A 27,029-nucleotide genomic window follows, 5' to 3' on the forward strand; every position below is an offset into this window, starting at 1 on the left:
TTCCTATCATGACCATCATCCTTGTCTTTGCATGTCCCCTACACCAACACCAAAGACTTCTGACTGCATCACCATCCTCCTCCTCTTTGCATGTTCCCTATCACCATCATCATCATCCTCCTCCTTCTCTTTGCATGTCACCAACATCAGACTTCTGACTGCATCATCCTCCTCCTCCTCTTTGCATATTCCCTACACCAACGTCAAAGCGTCAAAGCCTTCTGACTGCATCATCATCATCATCATCTTTGCATGTTCCCCATCACCAATGTCAAAGACTTCTGACTGCACCATCACCATCATCATCCTTATCATCCTCCTCCTCCTCTTTGCATATCCCCTATACCAATGTCAGTGTCAAAGATTTCTGACTGCATCCTCCTCATCCCCTTTCTCATCCCCTTCCTCCTCCTCCTCCTCCTCCTCTTTGCATGTTCCCTACACCAACATTCAAGAGTTCTGACTGCATCCTCCTCCTCTTCTTCCTCTTCTCATGTTCCCTACAGCAACGTGTAAGACTTCTGACCGCCCAGCCAGCCCTTATTAACCTCCTGGTGTGGTGGGCAGATGTCCTACAACACAAATGTCAAACTTGGGCAGAAGCACCTTTGCTCGTTGGCCGGTGGTGGAGCTTGGCAAGGACCCTCTGGTGCTCTCCCACCACCATCTGCAGCCACCCAGAAAAACCCAACGCTCCCACCGCACTCCTGCGGCAGAAGCCCCACTGTGGGCACAAAGACGATGTTCCTGAGCTTTGTCACGACACGACGTGGTGGCTGCACGGAGCCACCACTCTGACATCCGTAGAGTAGGCTTGGAAACGCTACGCACTATCACAACCTTTTTCTCTCTAAATTGCAGGATTTTCCACTGAAGGCGAATGCTGTGGGCAGCAGCTGCTCCTCCACGAATGTCTGGGAAACACGTGGTGTCCTGCCAGAGTCTTCCACGCAGACCCGACCCCTGAGTCTCCAGGGAAGCCCCAGATCCACCTCCCGTTCACAGGCTGGGAAGCGGAGGCAGGTAATTAAGGGTTAAGTGGGCTGAGAAGCTCTCCTGGGGCAGCCGAGGTAGGAATTCAGCAGCCCGGCTCCCAGGACGTCTTCATTTCATTAATCCCCATTTAATAGGGCACATAATCCTCTTTCTGAGAGAGAATTCCGGGGGTTGGCGGTTTCCTCTTTCCTGGGAGGGCAGGAGATGAAAAAAAAAAACCCCAAACCAATTCAGTGGAGGAACTAGTTTTTGATGGAAGGTCACCTTGGTTGTGGCAGCCATGAACAGCCAACGGCAAAGCCCCATATTCCTGCATTTTTCCCAGCTTTACACAGTTCGTCTGCCTTCGTTCAAATTCTTCCCAGGCAGAGTTTTTTTTCCGGAAAAAAAAAAAAAAAAAAACCAACAAACAAAAACCCGCCTTTATTTGATGTGCAAAGAATTTTGCGTAGAGAAACCCAGCCCTGGTAGGTGGGAACCTTGCTCTGCCTCTCGATGCCGCTGCCTGATGCCCACCGAGAGGCACCAGCTGCAGAACCACGTTCCCAGCCACGGTTCATCAACCTCCCTCTTGATTTTGGCACCTCCACCTCGGAGCAGAGGGTGCCGGAGTGGTAGTGCCCTGTAAAAAACTTCTTCCTATCACCCCCTGCCTGCAGGGAGTTGGGACCATCTCTTTGGAGATAGGACCATCCTCTGACCCAAGCACTGGAGATATCTATCTAGTCCCGCTCTTCCACAGCAGTTCTCAATCTGAATTTTTGTGATTTTTGACTGATTTGGAGTCTCCGTTTCCCATTGGTAGGTGTTTTAGCGCTTTTCACAGAATCACACAGAATCACAGAATGATATGGGGTTGGAAGGGACCTCTGGAGAACATCTAGTCCAACCCCCCGGCCAAAGCAGGTCCACCCAGAGCAGGTCCCACAGGAACATGTCCAGCTGGGGTTTGAATGTCTCCAGAGAAGGAGACTCCACCACCTCTCTGGGCAGCCTCTTCCAGGGCTCTGCCATCCTCACAGGAAAGAAGTTCCTCCTTCTCTCCAAATAACCAATTTCAAGGGCTGCGACTTCTCCCTCCCTCCGTCCTCCCATTTCATGTTTTCTCCAGCAGATAACCTCCAGCTCTTCCACAAAAGAAACTGGTGTCTCAGGGTGCCATTTTACAACCTCCTCAAACCCACCTGAGATCCCGCTGCCACCAAACGCCTCACCCTGTCCCTGTTTCCAACCCTGCTGGGGCAAAAAGCTGATACCGTGGGGCTGATCTCGCCAAGAACAAGCGGATTAAAATTAGGCTCGGATCAGCTCAACAACGGGATTGAAAACAACACACTGCAGAAAATGACTGCTGAAAACATGAGGAGATGGCAGGAAGGCATGGACCGAGGTGGCACTAAAACACCCCAGTGGTAGAATGGTCCTAGATCACCTTATGCTGCAAAGGAAACCAAACTCAGCACTGCAGATTCCATATTTTTCAGAAAAAAAGCCCCTCTGAGCCATTCCTGTCCAGACAGAGTGCTCCTCTAAAGGGCTGCTGTTCCCATCGGAAAACCCAATGTGTCTTTTTTTTGGAGACTCTCAGGATTTGTGGCTCACTGTTCCCGTGGAGCAGCGCCACGCGGAAGCCCAAACATTGAATGTTCAGATTTTTGGGCTGAAAGGCATCCCTATTTATTTGCAGGGGATGTACAAGGTCAACTCCATCACACCTTGCGATGGCTACCTGGACATGGGACTGGTGGGGGCCACCGAAGCAATGCTGAACAGGACCTGGGGTGTATTTCAAGCCCTGATGTTAAGTCGGCTGCTGAACTACTTTGATAGGACGAGGGGAAATGGTTTTAAACTCCAAGAGGGGAGATTTAGGTTAGATATGAGGACGAACTTCTTTGCTGTGAGGGTGGGGAGACCCTGGCCCAGGTTGCCCAGAGAAGCTGTGGCTGCCCCATCCCTGGAGGGGTTCAAGGCCAGGTTGGAGGGGGCTTGGAGCGACCTGCTCTGGTGGGAGGTGTCCAGAGGGTTGGAACCGGTTGGAACTGGATGATCTTTAGGGTCCCTTCCAACCCAAACCATTCTATGATTCTATGAAGATCCTTTCCACACCCGTTCTTCACCCAATGTCTCCAGCGTCCCATTTCTTATCTCTTAACACATGGACCTCCAAAATCCAGCGTGCAAATCTTCGGGAACCGCTTAGATCCGAGGCATTTGGTGCCCCCCAACAATAATTTCTGTGCTCCAGAAGTAGGTCTGAAAGTACCCTGATGGACAGAGACAGGTCGCAGAATCAAGAGGTGTGATGAGATTCCTAGGAAAGCACAATATTCAGGTTCCAGTACGTCGGCTTCTTCAATTACCGGCATTTTTGATGGGAAACTATTCCTCAAAAAAGAAGAAGAAAGCAGCTATCGTGTCTAGACTCAAGACTCGTAGCTCGGGGGCGGATTTTTTGACATTCACAATTCCTTTTTAAAGGTGACAGCGAGGCGTGGGCTGGAAGGGACAAAAAACCTACCTCAAACAAGCCGATATTGGCAAACAAACAATACAGATACACACCCAGCTTCCACCTTTCACTACTTTTCATCTAATTTAGATCATAAGCTCCGGGGCTCAAAACCTGTCGGGAAGCAGGATGAAAACAGCACGTTTGACAGCTGCAAATTATTCCGCTCCCCTCATTCAGGGTTCTCCGTTTTCCCTAGGAACAAGGGCAGAATAAACCAGCCACGTGCGGAGTTGGGTTTACCCGAGGTTTTTGAGTTCGTGCAGTAAGGACATCACCTAAAAATCTTAATTTTTTCATTCTGAAACAGATGCCTTGCCTCGGTAAGAAACATCACGTCAACCAAAGCTGTGAATTTAATCGAATGCGGTGAAACGGATGCAAGCCCTTTTCAGAACATACTGATTTTGGGTCCTTTTTTACCGGCGAGATTAAATGAGTTTGGTTTAAACTGTAAGAAACTACTTTTGGAAGCACCTGATAAACTTTGCACTAACGCAGCCACGTTTATTTAGAGAAACAGTTAAAGAAAACCTCGCTTGGTAGGGACGATACGCACGCAGAAGTCATTTGACCCACCTTCTCCCCGACTTTACACCCGTGAGACTGAGATAAGTTCATTTCCCGCATTGCGTAGTTAATTGTAAAGCCCTTTGAAGGTAATTGCTGTGTTAGAACCAAGACTTCGCTGCTAAGTCAGGTCTAAATTCAGGAGGAAAACACAGAGCAGCACCAAACCCTCCTCCTCCTCCTCCTCCTCTCTAGAGGAGAGCTACCCGGGCTCCGAGAGCCGGCCCCGTCTCACCATGTTGGGCTGCCATCCTTCCACGTTGACGCAGCGATCGATGCACCACCAGAAGTCGTCTTCGGATTCTCCCTTCCAGGCGAAGACAGGGAACCCTGCGCGCAACAGAGAGGGAGACGGGTGCTAAAACACAGCCTTAGCGAACCCCCCTGGGGATCGGCTCTCCCTACGTCCACGTGTGACCAACCAGGCTCCCGACCCCACTGATTTTTCAACGTCTACCTTCTAGAAGAAGCTTCAGAGATACACATTGAAGACACGCAGTGACAGGAGTCAGCTTTATCCTCCCCAATTTCCTCCTTTCCCCCAAGAGAAAGCTCTAGCCACCAGCCCAGAGGGCAACACGCTCTCACCGATAACGTTTATTCGCAAAATCCAGGTTTTGCTGCGGGTTAGATGTCCTGCCTTCCTGCTAGGCACGTCAGCCACCAATTCACTTGAATGTATTCTGACTCAGGAGAAATCATCATTCAGCTTCAGCGAGCAAGACCAAGTAACAGGCAAACCCGGTGGGTTCGGCTTCTTCTGGGTCTCCCGACTCCCACGGTAAAATCCCTGGCCGTACCCAGGTAAACCAGGATGTGAATTAAGGCTTCTCCCAGTTGAGCAGCAACATGGGCAGCTTCTGCCTTGTCATAGAATCATAGAATCATAGAATCATCCAGGTTGGAAAAGACCCTTGGGATCATCGAGTCCAACCATCTACCCTACACTACAAAGTTCTCCCCTACACCATATCCCCCAACACCACATCTAAACGGCTCTTAAACACATCCAGGGATGGTGACTCAACCCCCTCCCTGGGCAGCCTGTTCCAATGCCCGACCACTCTTTCTGTGAAAAATTCTTTCCTAATGTTCAGTCTAAACCTACCCTGCTGGAGCTTGAAGCCATTCCCTCTCGTTCTGTCATTAATTACCTGTGCGAAGAGACCAGCACCAACCTCTCTACAGTGTCCTTTCAAGTAGTTGTAGAGTGATGAGGTCTCCCCTCAGCCTCCTCTTCCTCATACTAAACAGTCCCAGCTCCCTCAACCGCTCTTCATAGGATTTGTTTTCGAGGCCCTTCACCAGCTTCGTTGCCCTCCTCTGCACTCGCTCCAGCACCTCGATATCTCTCTTGGATTGAGGTGCCCAAAACTGGACACAATACTCCAGGTGTGGCCTCACCAGTGCTGAGTACAGGGGCACAATCACCTCCCTGCTTCTGCTGGTCACGCTATTTCTAATACAAGCCAGGATGCCGTTGGCTTTCTTGGCCACCTGGGCACGCTGCCGGCTCATATTCAGCCGCTTGGCAATTATGTTCCCCCAACCCCCCACCCCCAAAAAAAAAATTTCTCTCTTTCACCCCTTTTAGCCAAAGTTATGCCTCAAGTTTATGGGAACCAAAATCAAATTCAGCTTAATTTCTTTTGGCAAAGTGACTTTTCAGGGTCGCACAGTCCCGATGGCTCATAACGCCCAGCACTTTTATACGCCAGAGAAAAATCACTCTAAGGTTTTCAGACCCAGGGAAGGGATTGATCTTGTGCTCTTTACCCTCCTATAGGTTTGTTCTGAATTGATGGGAACGAAGGAAAAAAACCTAAAAGACGTGGTAAAGGAGCTAAATACGATGGGGCAGAACAAAACCTGTTAAAAACCAGGAGGAATAAAGAGGGTGAAGTTTCCTACCGCTCTCGGCAAGTGCCGCGGCCACTTCATTGAGGGTAGAGTAGATGTTGCAGGCAGCCCATCGGCACTGGGCGCCCAACGCACCCAGAGTCTCCATTAGCACCTGGATTAAGACAAAATAAATCAGAAAGAGCAACGCGGAGAGCTTTATACAAGGCAAAAAGCAACACACAGCTGGGATTTTTATTGGTTATTTATGGGAGAGCTTCTGGGGGGACACCTGGAGTTGGTTTTAAGCAGCATCAGGGTCGTTGGAGAGTTGCACGGAAAAGAATCTTGCAATTCCTTTTTCTTTTTTTACAATTTAGAATGAAGTGAATATGAACTTCAAAGTATATTACACATGCAGTATATATATGTGGGGGGGGGTATGTGTATGTATATATATATTTATATATATTTTATACATATTTATATATATTATACATATTTTCATATATACAGTATACATATTTATATGTATTTTAACAGTTCAGGGTCTATTTTAGAGGCTAAGCAGTGGAAAAATCCCTGTCTGGAGTTTATTGAGGGGGTCTTACAGCCGTCTGCGCTGTAATGTGCGTGCAGCCCACGATCTTGGCCCCGGCCAGTGGCTTCTCTCCCTGAGCTCTCTTCCTCAAAGCCATCAGCGCAGGCATTTCTGAAAGGCAAAATGAAAAACAAGAAGTCCATCAAGAAGGACGAGCGTCACTTCTCGCCCGGCTATCTAGGATGATTTATGAATTTCTACAGCTGTGGCAGCTTCAAAAATAGCAAAAAAACCCTTGAGAGCAGGGATGAAGTAAGTCATGGCACGGCTGAAAGGGACCCAATAACCCTATTTAGGATGTGGCATCACCACATTTTCAAATTTCCACCGTGAGGCTGGAGGAAAATCTGCTTCAGACCGAGGAGGACCTGGGACTCACCGCTCGGATCAGCCTCTCCATCCACCTCAACACCGCATTGCCTTTGCTCCGGGTCTCTGGAGACAATCCCGCTAAACCAGAGCTGTCCCATTTATTTGATGGGTTTCATCTTTTCTACTGACTTTAACAAAACGCCTTTGACTACAGAGTAGTCCTTCAGCAGCTGGTTCTTGGAGCTACGCGGCACAACCCTGTAACTCCTTTCCATCCCACAAAATCCCATCAAAGAAAGTTTTCCCACCTCTAACAGGGACGGTGTCAAGGAACCACCAAGTTGCTGAACCTCGAACGAAGAGGATTTGGGGGAAGGAAGAACCCCACAGGACACCTCAGGAGATTGAGGAAGGCGCCCCATTTACCTTGTTCAGCAATTTCAATCTCTCGGCGCCCGAATTCTGCCTGCTTTATGTTTTTCACACAGAAATCGCTGCTGCCTTTGGAGTTCTTCTGCTGCTTGTCCCGGGGGGAGGTCTCGTCATCAGAGCTGTCTGTGTAGGAGGCAGCTGGAGGAAGAAAAGGAGGTCAGAGATAGAACAAAACATTCCCAAAAGCCGAACCGCCTGCGGTGGGGAGGGCGCAGACGATCTGCTGGATGTGTCCATGGATGGGCTTCTCCATGTGCACGTGCCAACTCCATCTCCTCTTCTCCTTACAATGACCATTTCCTCACAGTTTTTACCTGCAATGATCTCCTCACTCTCATCTCCCTCTACTGCCACATCATCCCAGAGGTAATTAGCTCGAGCACTGCCTGTGTCCCCCCATGGGCTCATCTCCTCATGCTTTGCAGCTCCTCTGTGGCCTTCTCCCATCTCTATTCCTGAATCTTAAGCCTTTACAGCTCTCAGACAACCAACAAAAATGCCTATTTACGCTCTGACTACTTCCAAAACATTAAGAGATGGATACACGACCTATGGTGGTATTCCCAGCCCTTAGATTTGCTCAATTTTGACGTTCCTCAACAGGGACAACGGCCACAAGTTGCTGCTTGGGAGGCTCACGTGGGATGGTGGGAAGGAACTTCTTCATCGGGAGGATAACGCAACATTGGCACCGGTTGCCTGGAGAGGTGGTGGCTCCGCATCCTTGGAGGACAATCTAGGCAATTCCATGATTCTCTGACTTCAGGAATTGGTTAGAGAGAGGCATGGCTCACCTGATCCTGTGCTGGCCATGTCCTGTTTTGAGTGGGTAGGGGGGTGAGATGACCTTGGTGGTTCCTTCCAACCAACATCTCTGTAAAATTTACAGACAGCTCCATCCAGCCCTTGGATTTCCCTCTTCTTTTCTATTATAAATAACGAACACTTGGAGATGTTCTTCTGGATCTTCTTTAACCCTTCCTCCCTCTTGCTCTTTTGATAAGAGAAGAGGAAGAAAGATGGCACCACTTCTCCCCACAGTAGGGAGCCTACAGGGTCTCACAGAACCAGTTCATGCTTCTTGTTTAAGACGATATATGAGTACCAGGCGTGGATGTGCATGTGAACACAGAATTAAGTACAGCTGCCACCAATAACTGTCTTCCTTTCCTACCAATGGCCTCCAAACTTCTGGATAGGCAACTAGCCCATGGCTGACACACAAAGATTTACTGAAGAGCCCTTCATGGAGTTAGAAATCCCCCTTCCCATCTATTTTGATGACTAAAATCACACATAGAGTCCATTTTCAACTTGAGCCGTGATGAATTAGCCACCACATCTGCTTCCAGTTTGCCAGGATCAGCTGAAGAGACTATTTGTGCCATGTTTTCCTCTGGAAAATTCCCCCACGTGGGAGACCAGACCTCTTTCATCTTCTAGGACTGGCATCAGCAGTCAAAGCAACATGTAAGGCTTGGAGATGAACTAGAAAGCATCAATCCTCTTTTCTTTCCAGGGACAAAGCACCTGGAACGCGGGGCCCTGGGTCCAGATGAGGTCCTCACCGCCACCACTACCTCCTCCTCCTCTCTGGCAGGAGCCACACCTTGGGACCCAACCCAAGAGCCTCATCTACATGGTCATCCTCCTTTCCTTGTGAAATTGCCCTGAAGTTTTACTCCAAGTCCTTACTCTCCAGATCATGTGGTCGTTCTACAATGAACGTGAGACCTGGCATCAAATTATTTGTTACAACAGAAGAGGACCACCTCTGTAAAGCAGACATGACAGCCTCAGTGGAGTTGGCCAACATGGTGCATTGCTAGGAAATGATGTGCATGTGTGAGGGCATCACAGATGATGACGAGCTCTCTTTGCTGTCTTGATGAGGAGCTCTCCTTCTCCCACACCACCAGAAGAGAATTGGTTGAACCTCTACCTGGAAACCGTTGCACAGTCAAACTCAACAGCTACTGGCTTTGGGTGATGCGTTGCCGGGCACGTGAGCCAACTTCTCTCCCAGGCATGGTCTCCCAGAGGGAATGATCTCCACCAAACACCCAAGGGAGTCGTTCTACCCAACAGCCAGTACAGATTCCCAACTTTCTACCCCAATTCTGTGCCAAAGAAATTCAGGAACAGGAAGGGTGAGGGCTTCTTAAACAGTATCACAGGAAAAATGGTGTGGTTGAACCCATGGTCGCATCACCCCCCACCAGCGCTCCCAAAGAGCTGCAGCTTTCCAGAGGCATCCAGACCTCCAGTGCAGATTGATACCAGAGAAGCTGTGGCTGCCCCATCCCTGGAGGGCTTCAAGGCCAGGTTGGACGGGGGTCTGAGCAACCTGGTCTGGTGGGAGGTGTCCCTGTTCAGGGCAGGGGGTTGGAACTAGACGGTCTTTAAGGTCCTTTCCAACCCAAAACTTTCTATGATTCTATGAAGAATGGCATGGTTGAACCCATGGTTTTATCACCCCCTACTACAGCTTTCCAGGGGCATCCAGACCTCCAGTGCCGATTGATACCGAGAGCCCCTTCAGAGAACTTGGGGTGAGGGCCAACCACCCCTCTACCCAGCATTTCAATGGCTCTGTTAGCGTTTTCACGCCAGAAAACCCAAACCAAGGAGTTAAACCCTTCCTGCAGCACCCAGCGAGCCGATTATTTTCCCTTCTGGCTGGCGTGAAGCTCGCTCGAACGATCCCAAGGGGAAAAAAAAAGAAAAGAAAAAAGAGCTTAGCGCTGGGGCTGTGGGTGTGCCAGGCTCCCCAAGACCCGCTCGGGTCTTAATCTGCTTACGGAGGAGAATTATGCATTGCTGAAATTTCTCCGCCAAGGCCCCGTCCTCAGCGGGGGTGCGAAAGGCAAGTCCGACCCCGCCGCCGACACGCTGACGGCTATATATTTCCCAATTTGTGCGCCCAATCCCCCAGCAGCTCTTGAACGGAGCAGGAGCCCGGCTTTAATAACAAAAGAGCACCTGATACAATACCAAGCTCTTGTATATCAAGGGCTCCAGAAGGATTCGTTGGTTAAAGGAGGATTATTTCCTTGAAGGCAGCTAATCTGCGCAGAGGTTTCTTTAAAGCCATAGATCTTGGTTCTGGAGGGGGGTGAAAGTAATTTTTTTTGAACAAAAAACCCACGCCTAGATGGTAGGCAGATTTCCATATGGAGATCACAGAATCACATTTTTGGTTGGATGGGACCTTTGAGATGATCATCGAGTCCAACCAACAAAAAAAAAAAAAACAGAAAAAAAAAAAAAACCCCACCAAAAAATCCCAGAACACCAAACACCAAAACCAAACCAAAACAAACACCACCCACACCCCAGCCCACCCACAAACAGACACAACCCAACCATCTCGGGCACTAGAGCATGCCCTGAAGTGCCACGTCTACACGTTCCTTAAATACCTCCAGGGATGGCGACTCCACCACCTCCCTGGGCAGGCTGTTCCAGTGCCTGACCACCCTCTCAGTAAAGTAATTCTTCCCAATATCTAATCTAATCCTCCCCTGCCCCAACTTCAGACCATTTCCTCTGGTCCTGTCATTATTCCCTTGGGAGAAGAGGCCAACACCCACCTCTCTACAGTTTCCTTTCAGGGAGTTGTAGAGGGCAAAGAGGTCCCCCCTCAGCCTCCTCTTCTCCAAACTAAACATGCCCAGTTCCCTCAGCCTCTCCTCATATGACTTGTTCTCCAGACCCCTCACCAGCTTGGTGGCTCTCCTCTGGACACGCTCCAGCAGCTCAACGTCCTTCCTGTAGTGAGGGGCCCAGAACTGAACACAGCCCTCGAGGTGAGGCCTCACCAGTGCCCAGTACAGAGACACCATCACTGCCCTACTCCTGCTGGCCACGCTATTCCTGACACAGGCCAGGATGCCGTTGGCCTTCTTGGCCACCTGGGCACACTGCTGGCTCATGTTCAGCCGGCTGTCCACCAACACCCCCAGGTCCTTTTCTGCTGGGCAGCTTTCCAGCCACTCTTCCCCAAGCCTGTAGCGTTGCCTGGGGTTATTGTGACCGAAATGCAGGACCCGGCACTTGGCCTTATTGAACCTCATCCCATTGGCCTTGGCCCATCGATCCAACCTGTCCAGGTCCCTCTGTAGAGCCTGCCGACCCTCAAGCAGATCAACACTCCCACCTAGTTTGGTGTCATCTGCAAACTTACTGAGGGTGTACTCAATCCCCTTATCCAGATCCTCAATAAAGGTATTAAACAAGACTGGCCCCAAGACTGAGCCCTGAGGGACACCACTGGGGACCGGCCGCCAACTGGATTTCACCCCATTAATCACAACTCTCTGGGCACGGCCATCCAGCCAGTTTTTTTACCCAGTGAAGAGTACACCTGTCTATGCCATGATTCGCCAGCTTCTCCAGGAGAATGCTGTGGGAGACGGCGTCAAAGGCCTTACCAAAGTCCAGGTAGACAACATAGTCCAGGTAGACAACAAGATGGTTCCTTACTGTTTCATACGTATAATACATAGCAGCGCATGTAGCACTACGGTAATTAAATTCTTATTGTTAGCCTAGTACAATAGCGTACTAATATATAATAGTAAATTTTGCCCTTTCTTTCCTGTAAAATGAAACACAAGTACAGAAAGGACTGTACAACTGGACTAAATGATCTCCAGAGGTCCCTTTCCAACCCCATATGATTCTGTGAAAGGAAAGGATTCCTAACACCTGTAATCTAGGAAAACCCAATTAATCATAGAATCATAGAATGGTTTGGGCTGGAGGGGACCTTAAACATCATTGAGTTCCAACCCCCCTGCCCTGGGCAGGGACACCTCCCACCAGACCATTAACTGATGGGATAGACAGTCTCCAAAATATCATCTCAAATCACCCAAAAGTTGATTAATGAAAGCTTCACAGGTGGGGTCAGCATCCACAGAGCCACAGCGTTTTAACACAAATCGTATTATTTCAAAGAGAACGACACAAAACCAGCAGCAGGTCTCGGGCACTGTTACCCAGGGGAAAAATGTTGGGGGGAAAAAGGAGACACCTGCAGCTCGTATCCTAACCCAGCGAAGACCAGGTCAGAGCCCAAATTCAGCAAATTTTAGCTTTGTTGATATTTTAGATGAGGATCCACTCACGTCTGTAGTATCGGCATCGGTACGGGTAAAAAAGGGGCAACCTGACCCCGTTACAGCCCGACTGAAAAAGCAAATCTTGCTTCTTCTCTGCACAACCCCTTTGGAAAGTTATGAAACAGCAGGGGGATGAAGCCAATCGCCTTTAATTAAAGATATTAGGGCTCTAATCTCATTTCAGCGCCCGCATAACGTGCACGCGGCGCGTAATACGCAACGCTGAGAGCGTTTTGGTATTCAAACCGCCTGATCCCCCCCAAATCTTTCTTGGAGCAGATAGCAATTATCTGAGTTTTGCAGGTTTTTTTAACCTAAATTTAAGTCCTTTGCCCAGCGCAACGCCAAAACATCCCCTCGGCTCCGAAGCTGAGCCTTCTCCCTGGTTTCTAACAGCAGATGCCGTTGAACGCCACGGCACGTCCTTGGGCGTATAAACCGCTGCCAAACGGCGCAGAAAACAATTAATTTCCCCGGTGAGGAAAATGGCTCGTTTGAAACGATGCGGAACAGCGACGGAAAAGGGGCGGCTCACGGCAAGGGTAACGAGATAAGAGACTTCTGCTTCTAATTGGAAGAGTCAGCTCAGCACGGATCGTTAGTATTTTCATTCTTCGTACTTTACAGCGACCAAGTGATGAAGTTTTCATCTTCAACGGTGTCTCTGCTGGTTTTTTCATCGAATCGTGGAATGGTTTGGGTGGGAAGGGACCTTTCAAGGCCATCTAGTCCAACACCCCTGCCACGGGCAGGGACATCTTCAACTCGATCAGGTCGCTCAGAGCCCCATTCAACCGGACCTGGAATGTTTCCAGGGATGGGGCATCTCCCACCTCTCTGGGCAACCTGGGCCAGGGTCTCACCACCCTCATTTTTCCCATTATTGCTTCCAGCAATCCCAGTTGGCAACACATTGCATGGTGGACTACACTCCTCCACATCACATCTTCACAGATCATACATATCCTGGAGACCAGCTGATGATTTTAAAGGAACTTTTCCAGTTTTGATGGGTAGGAAGAGCAAGAAACCACCGTTTGTTTGCAGAGATGCTGTTTCCACACCCAGGTCTCTCTTGCATCACTAAAATGGCACCAGCACCTCCCCATCATTTTGGGTGGATACGCTGGGACAACTGCCTTCCCACCAAGCCTGGGAAGACCTCTAGACCTTGGGACCTCTTGTGTGTCCAGAGAAGGGCAATGGAGCTGGTGAGGGGTCTGGAGAACAAGTCTTGTGAGGAGCGGGTGAGGGAGCTGGGGGTGTTCAGCCTGGAGAAAAGGAGGCTGAGGGGAGACCTTCTCGCTCTCTACAACTCCCTGAAAGGAGGGTGTAGCCAGGGGGGGTCGGTCTCTTCTCCCAAGGAACAGGCAATGGGACAAGAGGAAACGGCCTCAAGCTGTGCCAGATGAGGTTTAGGATGGATATGGGGAAAAATTTCTTCACCAAAAAGGGTTGTGAAGCCTTGGAAGAGGCTGCCCAGGGCAGTGGTGGAGTCCCCATCCCTGGAGGGATTTAAAAGACGTGTAGACATAGTCTTGAGGGACATCATTTAGTGGTGGACTTGGCAGTGTTAGTTTAATGGTTGGACTCGATGATCTTAAGGGTCTTTTCCAACATAAATGACTGTATGATTCTATGATTTTTCCCCTCCATTATCATCTCTCTCTTCATCTTGCTGCTTCTTTTCCAGCTTTTTCCCATCCCAGGAGGGCTTAATGGCTTCTTCTGACCGTGCTCCTGCTCAGCCCTAAAAGGAGGATGACAAAGATCCACGCCGAGAGGTACTAATGGGATTTTATCTACCCATCCTGCAGCCAGGTCTTCTGTCTTGACTGTCAGCCTTTCATAAGGAGGGACAGATAATACTTTCGTGAGCTAATTAATTGCAACTGCTGATGCTTTAGCAGGAGACGCTTAAGTGCGAGGGGTGGAGGAGAATTCCCCAAAGTTGCTCCGAGCTCTTTCAGCTGTGAGCGGGGAGCAAACTTGATGACATTAGCCAGGCTGAGCAGCCAATTAGTCTCTAAAAATGACAGTCGTAAAATACACCCTGCTGATTAGATACGGGATGGAGTTGTACAACCTGGATAAATGTTACATTAATCACAGACCTGTGTTGAGAGAAGTCTAAATCGTTACTGCCAGCTTAAAACACGCTACCAAAGATGATAATGTTAGAAACATAATCCAGGTGGCTTTCAAAGTGGAAGCAGAGCCCAGGCTGATGTCTCTCTGGAGAGGACGTGGAGTGAACGTTCCTCAAGTTCTCCTAAAAGCCCTTTCTGCAGGAACACAACCGCTGCAGGGGTGATGGGTCAAACCAGGTTGTCTCCAACCTTGGTGGGGCTCCTCCAAGCTTCTGGGGGTCCCTCCAAGCGTGGAAGGCAGCATGGAAGAAGAAACAACCAGGAAAGGAGGCAAAGAAGAGTTGCTCATTCCATAGGAACCAGGGTGAAGTCATCAGACTGAGCATCCTTTCGCTGTTCGTGTGCCCAGGATCAGATCACAACCTCCAGCGGTTGCATCTTCTGGAAACGGGCACCTGCCTCTGCCAGGAGCAGAGAGGACCAGATAACCGGACTTCTTCCACCAGGTACTTTTGCTCTTCTGAACTTGGCTTGATGAAAAATGTGAAAAGCTTGTAGGTCCTCACCACGTTTTTTCGTGTAGCACACAGGCAACGATCTGTTACGGGCAACGCCACAAAGCCACTTCTCATAGATCTGCTCAGTCACCTGCTCTGACTGTGGTCCTCAGATACGCTGCATCCAGAAGGAATGGGAGATGAGCAGGACCAATAATACACTCTCAACCTACTGGGCTGTCACAGTGTGGTCCTGTCCCAGCTCACCTGTGACATCCTGAGAATCTGGGAAATGAGTAGAGAAAAACACAGGAGGGTTTCCATCCCTACGTCAGAAGACTTCTGTCCCACGACCTAGGCTCAGGTGCAAGTTCTGTGCACAGCATCTCTTTGCACGTCAGCCAGGAGCTGGATCCTGCATTCATGGAGGTTTGCTACACTTAACAGAGCTAAAATGTCTCTGTTTAAATCTCTCGGGCTTCTGCTGGCTCCTCAACCTTCTACTGGTCCCCCTTTAGTGGTAGCATCTAGCTCATTGCTTGTGCTGGCAAAGAGCTTTGCTGCTCGCTCACACGGAGCTCTGCACACCTTCTCCAGACAGGTCAAGAAAAAACCATGAACCGATGTTCATCAACACTTCCCTGGAGGTGTTCAAGACCAGGTTGGACGGGGCTTTGAGCAACCTGGTCTGGTGGGAGGTGTCCCTGCCCAGGGCAGGGGGGTTGGAACTGGATGATCTTTAAGCTCCCTTCCAACTCAAACCATTCTATGATTCTATGATCTACCCCAAACCAGAATTATTTCTTGTTATACACAAGGTGTCTAGCTGAAAGGGTCAGGGTTGTATGGACCTTTGAGCTCTCATGGTCTCTGAGGCTCAGATTCTCCTCAAATATTCTGTCACCTGCCAAGTATCCAAAAAACGCATCCATGTCATGGACAGGGACTAAGTGAAGGGCTGCAGTGGAGCTTCATTGTGAATGCTCCTCATTCCCCGTGGTTCTGGCATAAAGCAAGACCTCTGCAAGAACTTGGCCACCAACCTGAACACCCATCTGAGTACTCCACCACGAGTTTTGGTACACGTCACCAGAAAGACCTGATCCTTTGCCTCCACAGCCATGAGGAACTGAGGAATAATACCTCCTCCAGTTTCAAGTCGCTTACATCTCCATTCCTTGTAGCTTTGCGTTGGAAGCTGGTTTCTTCTGCATCTTCTCCAAGGGGCCAGGAGGGGATCAGAGGCATGAAGACTCCTTGAGGGATGGGGAATTGGATCCAAATTCCTCTCTGTGACGGTCTCAGCGAGGACAGTAGCTGTGACATTGCAGGTAGCAAGCAGTGTTCCCTCCAAAATTCCCAGGATCCAGGATGGACCTATCCTGAACAATCCAAGAGCATCCTTGATGTCCTCTCCCTATTCCTGCAAAGCCACTATCCTCATAACCACCTCCTGAAGTGACATAAGGTCTCCAGCTCCAGTAATGACGCATTCAGAGACAAAGAAAAGAGGAGACTGGAAGGTGAGGTATGAAACCGATCCCGCATGGGTGTTACTGGACTAGGATAAATTCAGATGAAGGTGCCACTTGGAGGCATAATATTTTACCCAACGAGCTGGTGACGTTCCTAACGTGCTGGGAAGTGTGGTGGCACCGAGTTTCCTCAGCACTTTGTGGTCACAGGGACTTATTTGATGAACAAACTGACGCTAGAGACTGTTTGCAAAGTGCTGGGCAGCTTCACCTTCCCCACACAAGGTAGGTTTTAGGGGTCGTTGTCTTAAAGCCGCGCTCTTTCCTGTAAGGAAAAAATGCCCATTTCCACCAGAAGACTTGTTTCCAGAACTTTCTTGTGCTGCCTTTTTTTGCCTCAGCTCTAAATGTTACATGTTTGATTGCTAAATGTTTGATTTCTAAACGCTGAGTGTTTGATGAACGGGGCACTCAATGAAATTAGTCTGGTTTTCATGGGGATCTGCCTTTGATTGGGTTTTACGAAATCTTCATGGGCTGCTCCAGAACTTAAGTTTCAGTTGTCTGCATTGAAAATGACGCATATTCGAAGAAAACAAAACAATTTGAGCACCTACGAAGGAAAAAAATGAGACTTTGCTGTGCCACGTACTCAAAGGAACGAGTCTGCTGGTGGGACCAGAGCCGGAAGGTTTCTGGGTATCGCTGCGCAAACCACCAAATACCAGTCCAGACAAATCAAGTTTCTAGAACCAATCTTCATAAATACACCTGGGATTTCAGAAGAGCCCTGAAATTTAAAACAAAATAAAAAAACCCCAACAAACCCAATGTCCCTCCCCAGTGAGTTCCCACAAACAGCAAGTCCATCGCTCGCCAAAAGTTTCATTTCAGAGGAATCACGGAATTGTCGGAGTTGGAAGGGACCTCTAGAGATCATCTAGTCCAACTCCCCTGCCAAAGCAGGGTTGCCCAGAGCACATCACTCAGGACTGCATCCAGGCGGGGCTTGAAGATCTCCAGAGAAGGGGACTCCACACCCTCCCTGGGCAGCCTGTTCCAGGGCTCTGGCACCCTCACCAGAAAGAAGTTTTTCCTCATATTTGAATGGAACTTCCCGTGTTCCAGCTTGTGCCCGTTGCCCCTCGTCCTGTCACTGGGAACCACTGAAAAGAGTCCGGCTCCATCATCCTTCAACCCACCCTTTAGATACTTGTAAACATAGATAAGGTCTCCCCTCAGCCTTCTCTTCTCCAGGCTAAAGAGTCCCAGCTCTTTGAGCCTTTCCTCATAAGGGAGATGCTCCAATCCCTCAACCATCTTTGTTGCCCTACGCTGGACTCTCTCCAGTAGTTCCCTTTCTCTCTTGAACTGGGGAGCCCAGAACTGGACGCAGTATTCCAGTTTCCTGCTGAGGATCCAGCAGGAAAACCACAGAAGACACCCGTGGCCTTCAAAAGTCACCATTGCTCTTCCAAAGACTCTTCCAATTTCACGTGCAACGGGTGAGTCCCAACCTACAGCGGGATCCACGGGGATTTATTCAAGACCGGGAAGGGCAGATGACACGCAAGCATGGACGCAACAGAAGCATGGTTTTGCTGAGCCTGGAAGGAAAAGGGAGGGGAAGAGAGGAGGAAAGCCAGCAGTGACCACACACGAGGGCTGTAAGGAGGGACCAGAAGTGTTAAGAGCAGCAGAGCAACTTAACTTTCCATCCAACTATACACAAGAAAAAAAAAAAAGGAAGAACCCTCTTCCTAAGCTTTTCTTCTGATGCTGCTGACGACACGGCACAACTGGGAGACCCTGGAGGTGCTGCAGGATCAACCCTGGGGTCTGTGGAGACACTGTAAGAGGATGGAGCTGATCATAGAACCCCAGAAGATCTCGAGTTGGAAGGGACCCATGAGCGTCAATCGTGTCCAACCCCCTGCTCCTCGTAGGAGCATAACTCTCTATAACTTTACATAACTATATACATAACTGTAGAAGATTTCAGTCTGCTTTTAAATAATCTTAAACTTTCAAGGACAACCATAAACAGGACGAATCCTGGCCGTGAGGGCACACACCTGAGCTGTAGCTGTCTGTCGAGGACTGCGAGATGGAGCGGGAGAGCGACCGGCGGCCGATCTTCGTCGGGCGCTTGTTGAATTCTTGCTTTTGGTCGGCAAACTGGATCTGTTAAAAGAAATTAACGGTTAAGTGGGGTGTAGAACAACCAACAGCCCGACACAGAAGATTAATCCCAAGAACCCAAAGCCTCGAGCAGCCCCCGACACCATCTGGGTTACGGGCTGAATCGCAATTCCTATCATTTAACTGGGGACAGGGCACGCTGAATTGCCTGTTTCGTTTGATTTCAGACGCAGGATGGACACGCTTGTCTTTTAAATACCTGGAGCTCCTCTTTCAACCACACAAACTAGAAAGCTCCATCCCCGTTACAAACTCATTTCTCCAAAATGCTAACGATAAGGGTCGTTCGTCACCAGTGGAGCCCCGTTAGGGCCACCCAACATCTGCAGAGCCGATGCGGGGACTGACCCATCCTGCGACGTTTATTGTGGTGACCAGTATGAGATCATTGCCACCAGTTATTGTGGATGACCAACAGCCGCCTGCTCAACCCGGGATGAAGAATCAAACCCTTTTCCGTTTCAACCATCGCCAAGAAACGAGCCTCCCCAGGACCATCTGTGAAGCCCCAAGAGCAGGAGCGGGTGTGAGAGCAGCCGGGCACCACCAAGCTCAGCACAACCCATGTTACGGCCGCGGGAACTGCCCAGCCCAGAGATAAACCCACGTTTTGAGCCAGCAAAGCTGATCTGCTCCAAAGCACACAGAGGACAGAAGAGAGAAGTGAAGAAGTGTCACTTTTATCCAGGCACTTTTAAGGGGAAAATGACATTTAACATTGGTATTCATAGAAGAACCTCCTTCTCCAAGTTTCATTTCACCCCGACCTTGGCTGAAGAGCAAGGAGGCCAAAAAAAATCAGTATTTCCTTACTACGAACTGCCCAGATCCAGGTTTCCACATTAACCAAACACCTGCTCTTACAGATTATTAGTAATTTTACAGTAGAAACTCAACCCTTCCATGCCCCCTTGATGTGCACCTCGGGTTGAACTTGTTTCAACGCTTCTCTGCTCGCATCGGCGCCAACCTTCATCTCCCGACCCCGGGGGCGTCACCGGCATCGGACACATCCCAACGGACACTGGAACGGCTCAGAGCCCAGGGGACATGGTGCATCTCGGAACCACGCCACCAGCTCAACATCCCTTCCAATCCTCTCGATACGGGCCATATTTAAGAATTCAGGAGAACAGGTTTGTTTCAGGAAGTATTTTTAACTTGAGCATAAACCGACTCAATCTGGCGCAACGGGATTAAATATTTACATCTCCGGAATACTGAAAGCCATTAATTGGGTCAATTAACTAACCCCTTGGGGTATGTGGAGAAGTTAGTTTTGTTTAAAGAAGTCACCTAACCATAAAGATCTTTTTTGGACTTCCAGGTCTTTTTCCTCAGAGCTGCTCTCCAGCAGGTCAGCTCCCAAAAAAAAAAGACCTGGGAGTCCTGGTGGACAACAGGAATGACCATGAGCCAGGAATGTGCCCTGGTGGCCAAGAAGGCCAATGGCATCCTGGGGGGCATCAAGAAGAGTGTGACCAGGAGGTGGAGGGAGGTCATCCTCCCCCTCTGCTCTGCCCTGGGAAGGCCACAGCTGGAGCACTGGGACCAGTTCTGGGCTCCCCAGTTCCAGAAGGACAGGGAACTGCTGGAGAGGGCACAGCAAAGGGCTACCAACATGCTGAAAGGACTAGAACATCTCTCTGCTGAGGAAAGGCTGAGGGACTTGGGTCTGTTTAGTCTGGAGAAGAGCAGAGTGAGGGGGGATCTCAACAACGCCTCTAAATACTTCAAGGGTGGGTGTCAGGAGGATGGGGCCAGTCTTTTTCCAGTGGTGCCCAGGGACAGGCCAAGAGGGAATGGGCACAAACTGGAACATGGAAGTTCCATCTGACCATGAGGAGGAACTTGTTTGCTGTGAGGGTGTCAGAGCCCTGGAAGAGGCTGCCCAGAGAGGTGGTGGAGTCTCTGTCACTGGGACATTCCAAACACACCTGGAAATGTTCCTGTGGGACCTACTCTGGGTGACCCTGCTCTGGCAGGGGGTTGGAGAAGATGATCTCCAGAGGTCCCTTCCAACCCCATATCATTCTGGGATTTTGTGTGATTCTGTAAAGAATTTGGCCCATTCTGGGAACTCAAACTCAAGCTCAGTTGGTTTAAGTAGTAGCTGGTGATGCCACAGCCCCAGAACCTGGCTTTTGGGGCCAGTAAGAGAAGGGAAAAGGTAACTGGGGGTCTCAGGTGGGTAATTCTGTGAAGCCAAGTCTGAGCTGACCTGGGGACAGCCAGCCCAAGCCACTGGGGAGGGGGGAAAGGACTGGGGGGGGGAGGATTTGCAGCAGCACCTGGAAGCTTTCTCATTATTTTTTTTTCCTGCTAATCTTAAGCCAAAGAACAGAATGACACCGGATCAGGAAACACACAGGGGAGAAAAATAAACCCACGTCAAACTCGTATTACAGCCAAGAGTTTCGTTACGGATTAACACCCCTGATCCCGGTGGGACAGGGTCTTTGCACACACACCCCGTTTTTTTCTAATTCCTTTTCTAAGAAGCTGCTGGCCCGAAATCACTCCCCTTTTTATTTTTTTATTTTTTTTTAAATTCACTTAAAACAAATCCCTTAACAGCTGAGCAGCTTCATCAAAGCATCAGGTTATTTGTGCACGAAACGATGCTCTCGGCCAAGCGAGACAGGCTGGAAGTCTAACAAAAGGGCGAATAATTCGCATTATAATTAACATTTTCCTTTCCCACACCATCTCTTCAAGGAGACTTTCAACGCAACTATTTCAAGCCACACGGCAAATATCCATCATCGCATTCAGAGCCCTCAAAGTCCTTCCACATCCAAGACTGATGGGCAAACACATGCCGAAAAGCAAAGTGAGTTGGACCAAATTTGGCAGAACTAGAAGTAGACTTCATAAAAAAAACCTGCCCTAAAGCTCTTTGAGGGTTTAAAGCCTTTAAATGCTGCCAGAAGCTGGGTTTGGCTTTAGCTGAGACAGGCACCGGCCGGCAGGAGGTGGAAGGGGGCATCGGAAGAGGAGAACGTCAGGATGGAGCATCTCCTCAGGTCTGCTTTTAGCTGGCCTTGACCCTTCACCAACGTCTCTTGGCTTTATCCTTCAAAGAACGGGCAACAGATGCTGGAATTTGCTTTATTTAAGACATTTATTGCATCCCGCCTCGTTCAGCGCAGGATTTCGCGTGGCATGGACACGTGAAGGGTCCAAAGTGCTGGCAGGAACGGAGCCTTAAGCCCGTTTCCGCAAAACACCTTCACTTTGGAGTTGAAATCTCAGTGACACACACTCGACCCAACCAGAAGGAGAAAACCAGACCTTGCTCTGGTTGAAATCCCTGCCGAGGGGCGGCGGCACAACAGCCCGGCTGGAAAGATGGGGCCAATGGAGGTGGGGACGAGAAGAGGGATTTGGACAAGAAGAGGAATTTGGTTCCAGGTTGAACTTGTTCAGCTCAAACCAAAACGTCTCTGAAGGCAACAATCAACTCTGCACAGGCTGAAGCTCAGAGGAGAGACCATGAAGCCTTTGAGAGCTGGAGATGCTCGGATTTAGGCGTACGACCTGCTCTGCAGCCACACAAATGCCGAAAAAAATCCCCAATTCAAGCTGAAAAACCTCACCTCCGGGGGTACAAGGGGTTAACGGCTTCTAAATGCAGGTGCTCATCACATTTCAAATGAGCCAGGTCCCACTTCGACCTGGGGTTTCCACCACGAAGAGCTTCTCTACACGCTACTTCACCCGGCAAAAAAACCCCCCAACTCTCCTCATCCAAGGTTTTCCCGGGAAATCTCCCCGTTCTCAAAACCCATCGACTCCTCTGAAAGAACAGCCCCGGAGCAACGTGTCCGGCTCAACCCTTCATCGTTTCAGACCTCCTGAGAACTGAAGAGAAGTCCTCCAGAGACTGGGATTTGTCTCTAAGACAGCTCCAGAAAAAAGGGATTGGGGAGGGGGGCGGGGGAAGGGGGAAAGGGGGCAGAGAGAAACGAATGGACTTTTAAATACAAAAAAAAAAAAAAAAAAAAAATTATATTCCGGTACTAAAGACTGCCCTCACCTGGGCTTTAACCCCCGAATCTCCGTTGACGTTGTATTTCTTCTTGTTCGGCATGACGGCATCCCCCACGGCCCCCTCGGCGCCGTCTCCCGCCGGGGCGGGGGCTGCCCCCCCAATTTATACCTCCCGGCCCCCGCCGATCCCCATCCTGCCCACGGGCTGGAGGGAGGGAGGGAGGGAGGGAGGAAAAGAGGGAGGGAGGGGAAGGAACCGCTGGGATTTTCAGGCTCCCTGCTTATTTTTTTGTTTGTTTTTTTCTTTTTTCTTTTTTTTTTTTTTTAATTTTGGCAGGGAAGGACCCCCAAGACTTAATGAGGCGTCGCGTCGAACAAGCCCTACTTCTGTTTTATGCCGAATTACAGCGTTTTCCTGACCTCTGGACACTCAGCGGCGTTTTTTTAGCGTGGCCCGGCTTGTGTGTGCATAACAATAGCTTATTTATATAACCAGAACATTTCCCTGCTCGCTATAATTAACTTGCTAATTAGGCTCTTTTTAACCTGGGTTCTCCCCCCCCCTTTCTTTCCCCCCCCTCCCCCCCCCCCTCCACCACTTTCTTTTTTTTTCCCCTGATGTCAGATGATTACGTTAACGGAGCCTCATTAGAAGAAAATTAACTAATGAGCAACTAAAACAACGAAGGCATTTGTTAGATGGCAAAGTGGTTTTTAATTATGCCGGTCCCCGCTCCGTGCCCCAGGGCAGCAAGTGCAGAGTCTGTCCTTGGAAGGGTCCAGACTCCAACACCCATCCCGCTGCTCCCATGTTGGACCATTCCTCTTAGAACCATCAAATCATGGAATATTCTGGGTTGGAAGGGACCTTCAAAGACCATCCAGTCCCACCCCTTGCCATGCGCAGGGACATCTTCAACTAGACCAGGTTGCTCCAAGCCCCCTCCAACCTGGCCTTGAACCCCTCCAGGGATGGGGCAGCCACAGCTTCTCTGGGCAACCTGGGCCAGGCTCTCACCACCCTCACAGCAAAGAAGTTCTTCCTTATTTCTAGTCTCTTCCCACCTTCCAGGTACCTACTGCAGGAAGAGAAGCGCTGCAGGGAACCCCTAGAGAGATGCAGGGTCTGGGGAGCACAATGCTTTGCTACCAGCCACGGAGTAGACCCAATGAAGGTTTTTTTTAATTTTTAAATTTTTAAATTTTTATTTAGTGGTTGGAGCTGTTTTCCAAAGAGTTTTGTCCCTGACAACGTACCCAAGACAATTCCCATCGAGAACCTCCCCAACTGCCTCCAAAGAAGAGGGAGCTGGGAAGCGATGGGGCATCGCCAACGGACCTCAACACCAATTCTAAACGAATAAAATAAAATAAAAGCTCTGTGTGTTATCATATACACGTGCTTTAGAAACAATTTACCACTGATCTGGTGGGATATTGCTCCCATCTGATATAATATCGCTCCTCAACAGTTGTCCCTGTTGTCCGGTGGACGGGGAAATGCTGCCAGGGAAACGTCTTGAGCCACGACGGCGTTTGACGTCTCCACAGCAGATTCCAAGGAATCCACTAAAAGAATAAAAAATTCCTGGGCTATAGGGAAGCAACGCTTCCCTTGTGAAGGGAGAAAAAAACCAGAACCCCCCACTTTAATGAATCTGTAGAGTAACTTGGAAATACGGATTATTTCCAACGTGGAAATATGTCACGAAATACGAGACCGAGATTAGCACCATTTGCCTAAAAGCAAAATACGAAATACTAAAGCCAAAGTTGTGTTTTCAAGGTAAATTTTTCATTTTTAACGTTACTGATGATCCTTTTCACGCCAAATCCTATGGGAGATGCTACTTTTGCTCAGCGTAAGCTAAGAAAAGCCTGGAAAGGGCGTATGAAGCTCACACCACCAAAGCACAAACTACTTTTTCCAGCAGGTCATCACACCAAGATACTTAAATCAAATAGCTTTTTTTTTGGGAGAAAAAAAAAAGAAAAAAGAAGCCTTTTTTTTTTTCAATAAAGACTGAGTCTAAGACACTAAAATTAAGAACCTCTATTCTATAAGAATGCTAAAAATAAAGGTTTTTGCTGCTCTCCCAGTCCACAGCTCAAGTATCTTCTGCAAGTCATACGTCCACGGCAATCTGGCTCAATCTTCAAATAAAACCAGGGAGAACCACGTTCAATCCTCGTAAAATCTGAGTTATCACTATAATGTAATAAACCACGTTAAAATCTGCTTTTTGATCACGGCTGGAAACCAACCTCCCCCTGCGTTCGTTTAGCCACGCCGTGGGCTCGTAACATTTTCTCCCCTTTTAAAAAAATTGCTAAATGAAACCTTAAAATCCTGTGACAGCCACAAAATCATCCCCCCCCCCCGCCCCCGGCTTGTGCATCGTGCAAGAGGAACCATCCTTTTAACTTTTAAATGTTGCGAGTGCAGCGTTTTTCTGGTGCCACCGTCTTAAAATTTATTCTTAGCCCTAGATATCTTTTTTTTTTTTTTAATTATTTTTTTATTTTTAAAGGAACAAAGGGAGAAAACCAAGAGTTTTCTGCGCGACCCGATGGCTCGAGCTCTCCGGGGCTGCCGGCAGCCTGCAAATCCACCTGCGACAAACTTGGGAAGGCAAAAGGATGTTCTGGAGCTAATTAAAACCCATCTATTCGCGTCCGAAACAGCAGGTCAAGCGCGTGGTCCTCAAGGGCTGCCACTACTTGGGTGATTGATGTGACAAACCGCCTGGGAAGTCTCGTCCCCGGTGGAAAAACTTCTCCTCCATCCCTGATGTCAAGTGATAAAATGAATTTTTATATATATATATATATATATATATATATATATAATTTTTTTTAAAGAAAGAAGGGTAAAGATGGGAAGAGAAATCATTTTTTGCAGCTGTGACTGGAACAGAGGGGACGGATGTCACCATCCTGATGTTCCACCAGAGCCCAGGGCTTGCAGCCCCCAGACCAAACCTCCTCCTCCTCCTGCCCTCTCATCCCTATTCATGAAGGAAAAGCTGGTTTCCACCAGCCCTCGACCTGCCAAGCCAGAAACTTCATCTCCTGCTCCGCTTTCCCCCGTGGAACCGGAGATGTGGAACGGAGACACCGGAGAAGAGAACCTGCTCCCCTTCCGTGGGACCGGGGACGCCCTCCCCTCTCCGTGCTCAAGATGGTCCACAACCCTCAGCTTCTGTTCTCCTAATCCAGGATCGTATCACTTCAAGAAAAGAACTCTCCAACCCCATTTATTCCACAGTTTCGCATGCCTTTAAATTAATATGTAATCCTGACACGGCTGCTCACTGAGCCAAAACTTTAACTGGAGCTCCAAGAAAGTCTTTAAGATTCCAGTTCTCCAGCCAAAAGGTCGCAGGGAGACAAACTCCTGGATTAACACACGAGTTTTAACCCTTTGGCATCTTTCCTCTGACAAAACAGCTTGAGAACGCGCAGGTTAAGGTTGGGTTTTACCTACAGGACTTGGGACAGTAGGGATGGGAATGAAGCATCACCCACCTGGGCCAAAGCAGTTTCCAAGCATGTTAGAAACTCAAACCATTGATTCTTGAAGACCACCCACCAGTGGTGGATCCGCTCTACTCTGCAAAATCCCAGCCCAGTGCATTTCTAACTCGCGTTCAGCATCGGGTTGGGGTTGTGTACAGTGCAAACATCGAATCATAGTACAGTTTGGGTGGGAAGGGACCTCAAAGCCCATCCAATTCCAACCCCCTGCCCTGGGCAGGGACACCTCCCACCAGACCAGGTTGCTCAAAGCCCCCTCCAACCTGGCCTTGGACCCCTCCAGGGATGGGGCAGCCACAGCTTCTCTGGGCAACCTGGGCCAGGCTCTCACCACCCTCACAGCAAAGAACTTCTTCCCCACATCTCAGCTCCATCTCCCCTCTTTCAGTGTCAAACCCTTCCCCCTCCTCCTATGGCTCCCCTCCCTCATCCAGAGTCCCTCCCCAGCTTTCCTGGAGCCCCTTTAGGGACTGGAAGCGGCTCCAAGGTCTCCCCCCGGAGCCTTCTCTTCTCCAGGCTAAACCCCCCCAACTCTCTCAGCCTGTCCCCACAGCAGAGGGGCTCCAGCCCTCCCAGCATCTCCGTGGCCTCCTCTGGTCCCGCTCCAACAGCTCCATGTCCTTCTGCTGTTGGTGGCCCCAGAGCTGGAGGCAGCACTGGGGGGGTGTCTCCCCAGAGCGGAGCAGAGGGGCAGAATCCCCCCCCCTCACCCTGCTGGCCACGCTTCTCTTGATGCAGCCCAGGATGGGGTTGGCTTTCTGGGCTGCCAGCGGACGTTGCCGGCTCGTGTTGAGCTTCTCACCCACCGACACCCCCAAGTCCTTCTCCTCAGGGCTGCTCTCCAGCT

At 49.5% G+C, this 27,029-nt stretch overlaps 1 protein-coding gene across 1 annotated transcript in view; it reads right to left on the reverse strand.

The window, feature by feature from the left end:
* Positions 1 to 27,029, reverse strand: part of AHCYL2 (adenosylhomocysteinase like 2) — a 114,581-nt gene that overhangs the window by 19,471 nt on the left and 68,081 nt on the right. The window contains exons 2-6 of the mRNA XM_074169150.1: positions 18,526 to 18,634; positions 7,257 to 7,400; positions 6,529 to 6,629; positions 5,990 to 6,092; positions 4,314 to 4,408 (exon numbers count right to left, since the gene is read on the reverse strand). Of these exons, the coding sequence (XP_074025251.1) occupies positions 4,314 to 4,408; positions 5,990 to 6,092; positions 6,529 to 6,629; positions 7,257 to 7,400; positions 18,526 to 18,634 (552 nt within the window). The remainder of the gene's footprint in view (positions 1 to 4,313; positions 4,409 to 5,989; positions 6,093 to 6,528; positions 6,630 to 7,256; positions 7,401 to 18,525; positions 18,635 to 27,029) is intronic.

This window comes from Numenius arquata, chromosome 2, assembly GCF_964106895.1.
Source record: "Numenius arquata chromosome 2, bNumArq3.hap1.1, whole genome shotgun sequence".
Taxonomy (NCBI): Eukaryota; Metazoa; Chordata; class Aves; order Charadriiformes; family Scolopacidae; genus Numenius; species Numenius arquata.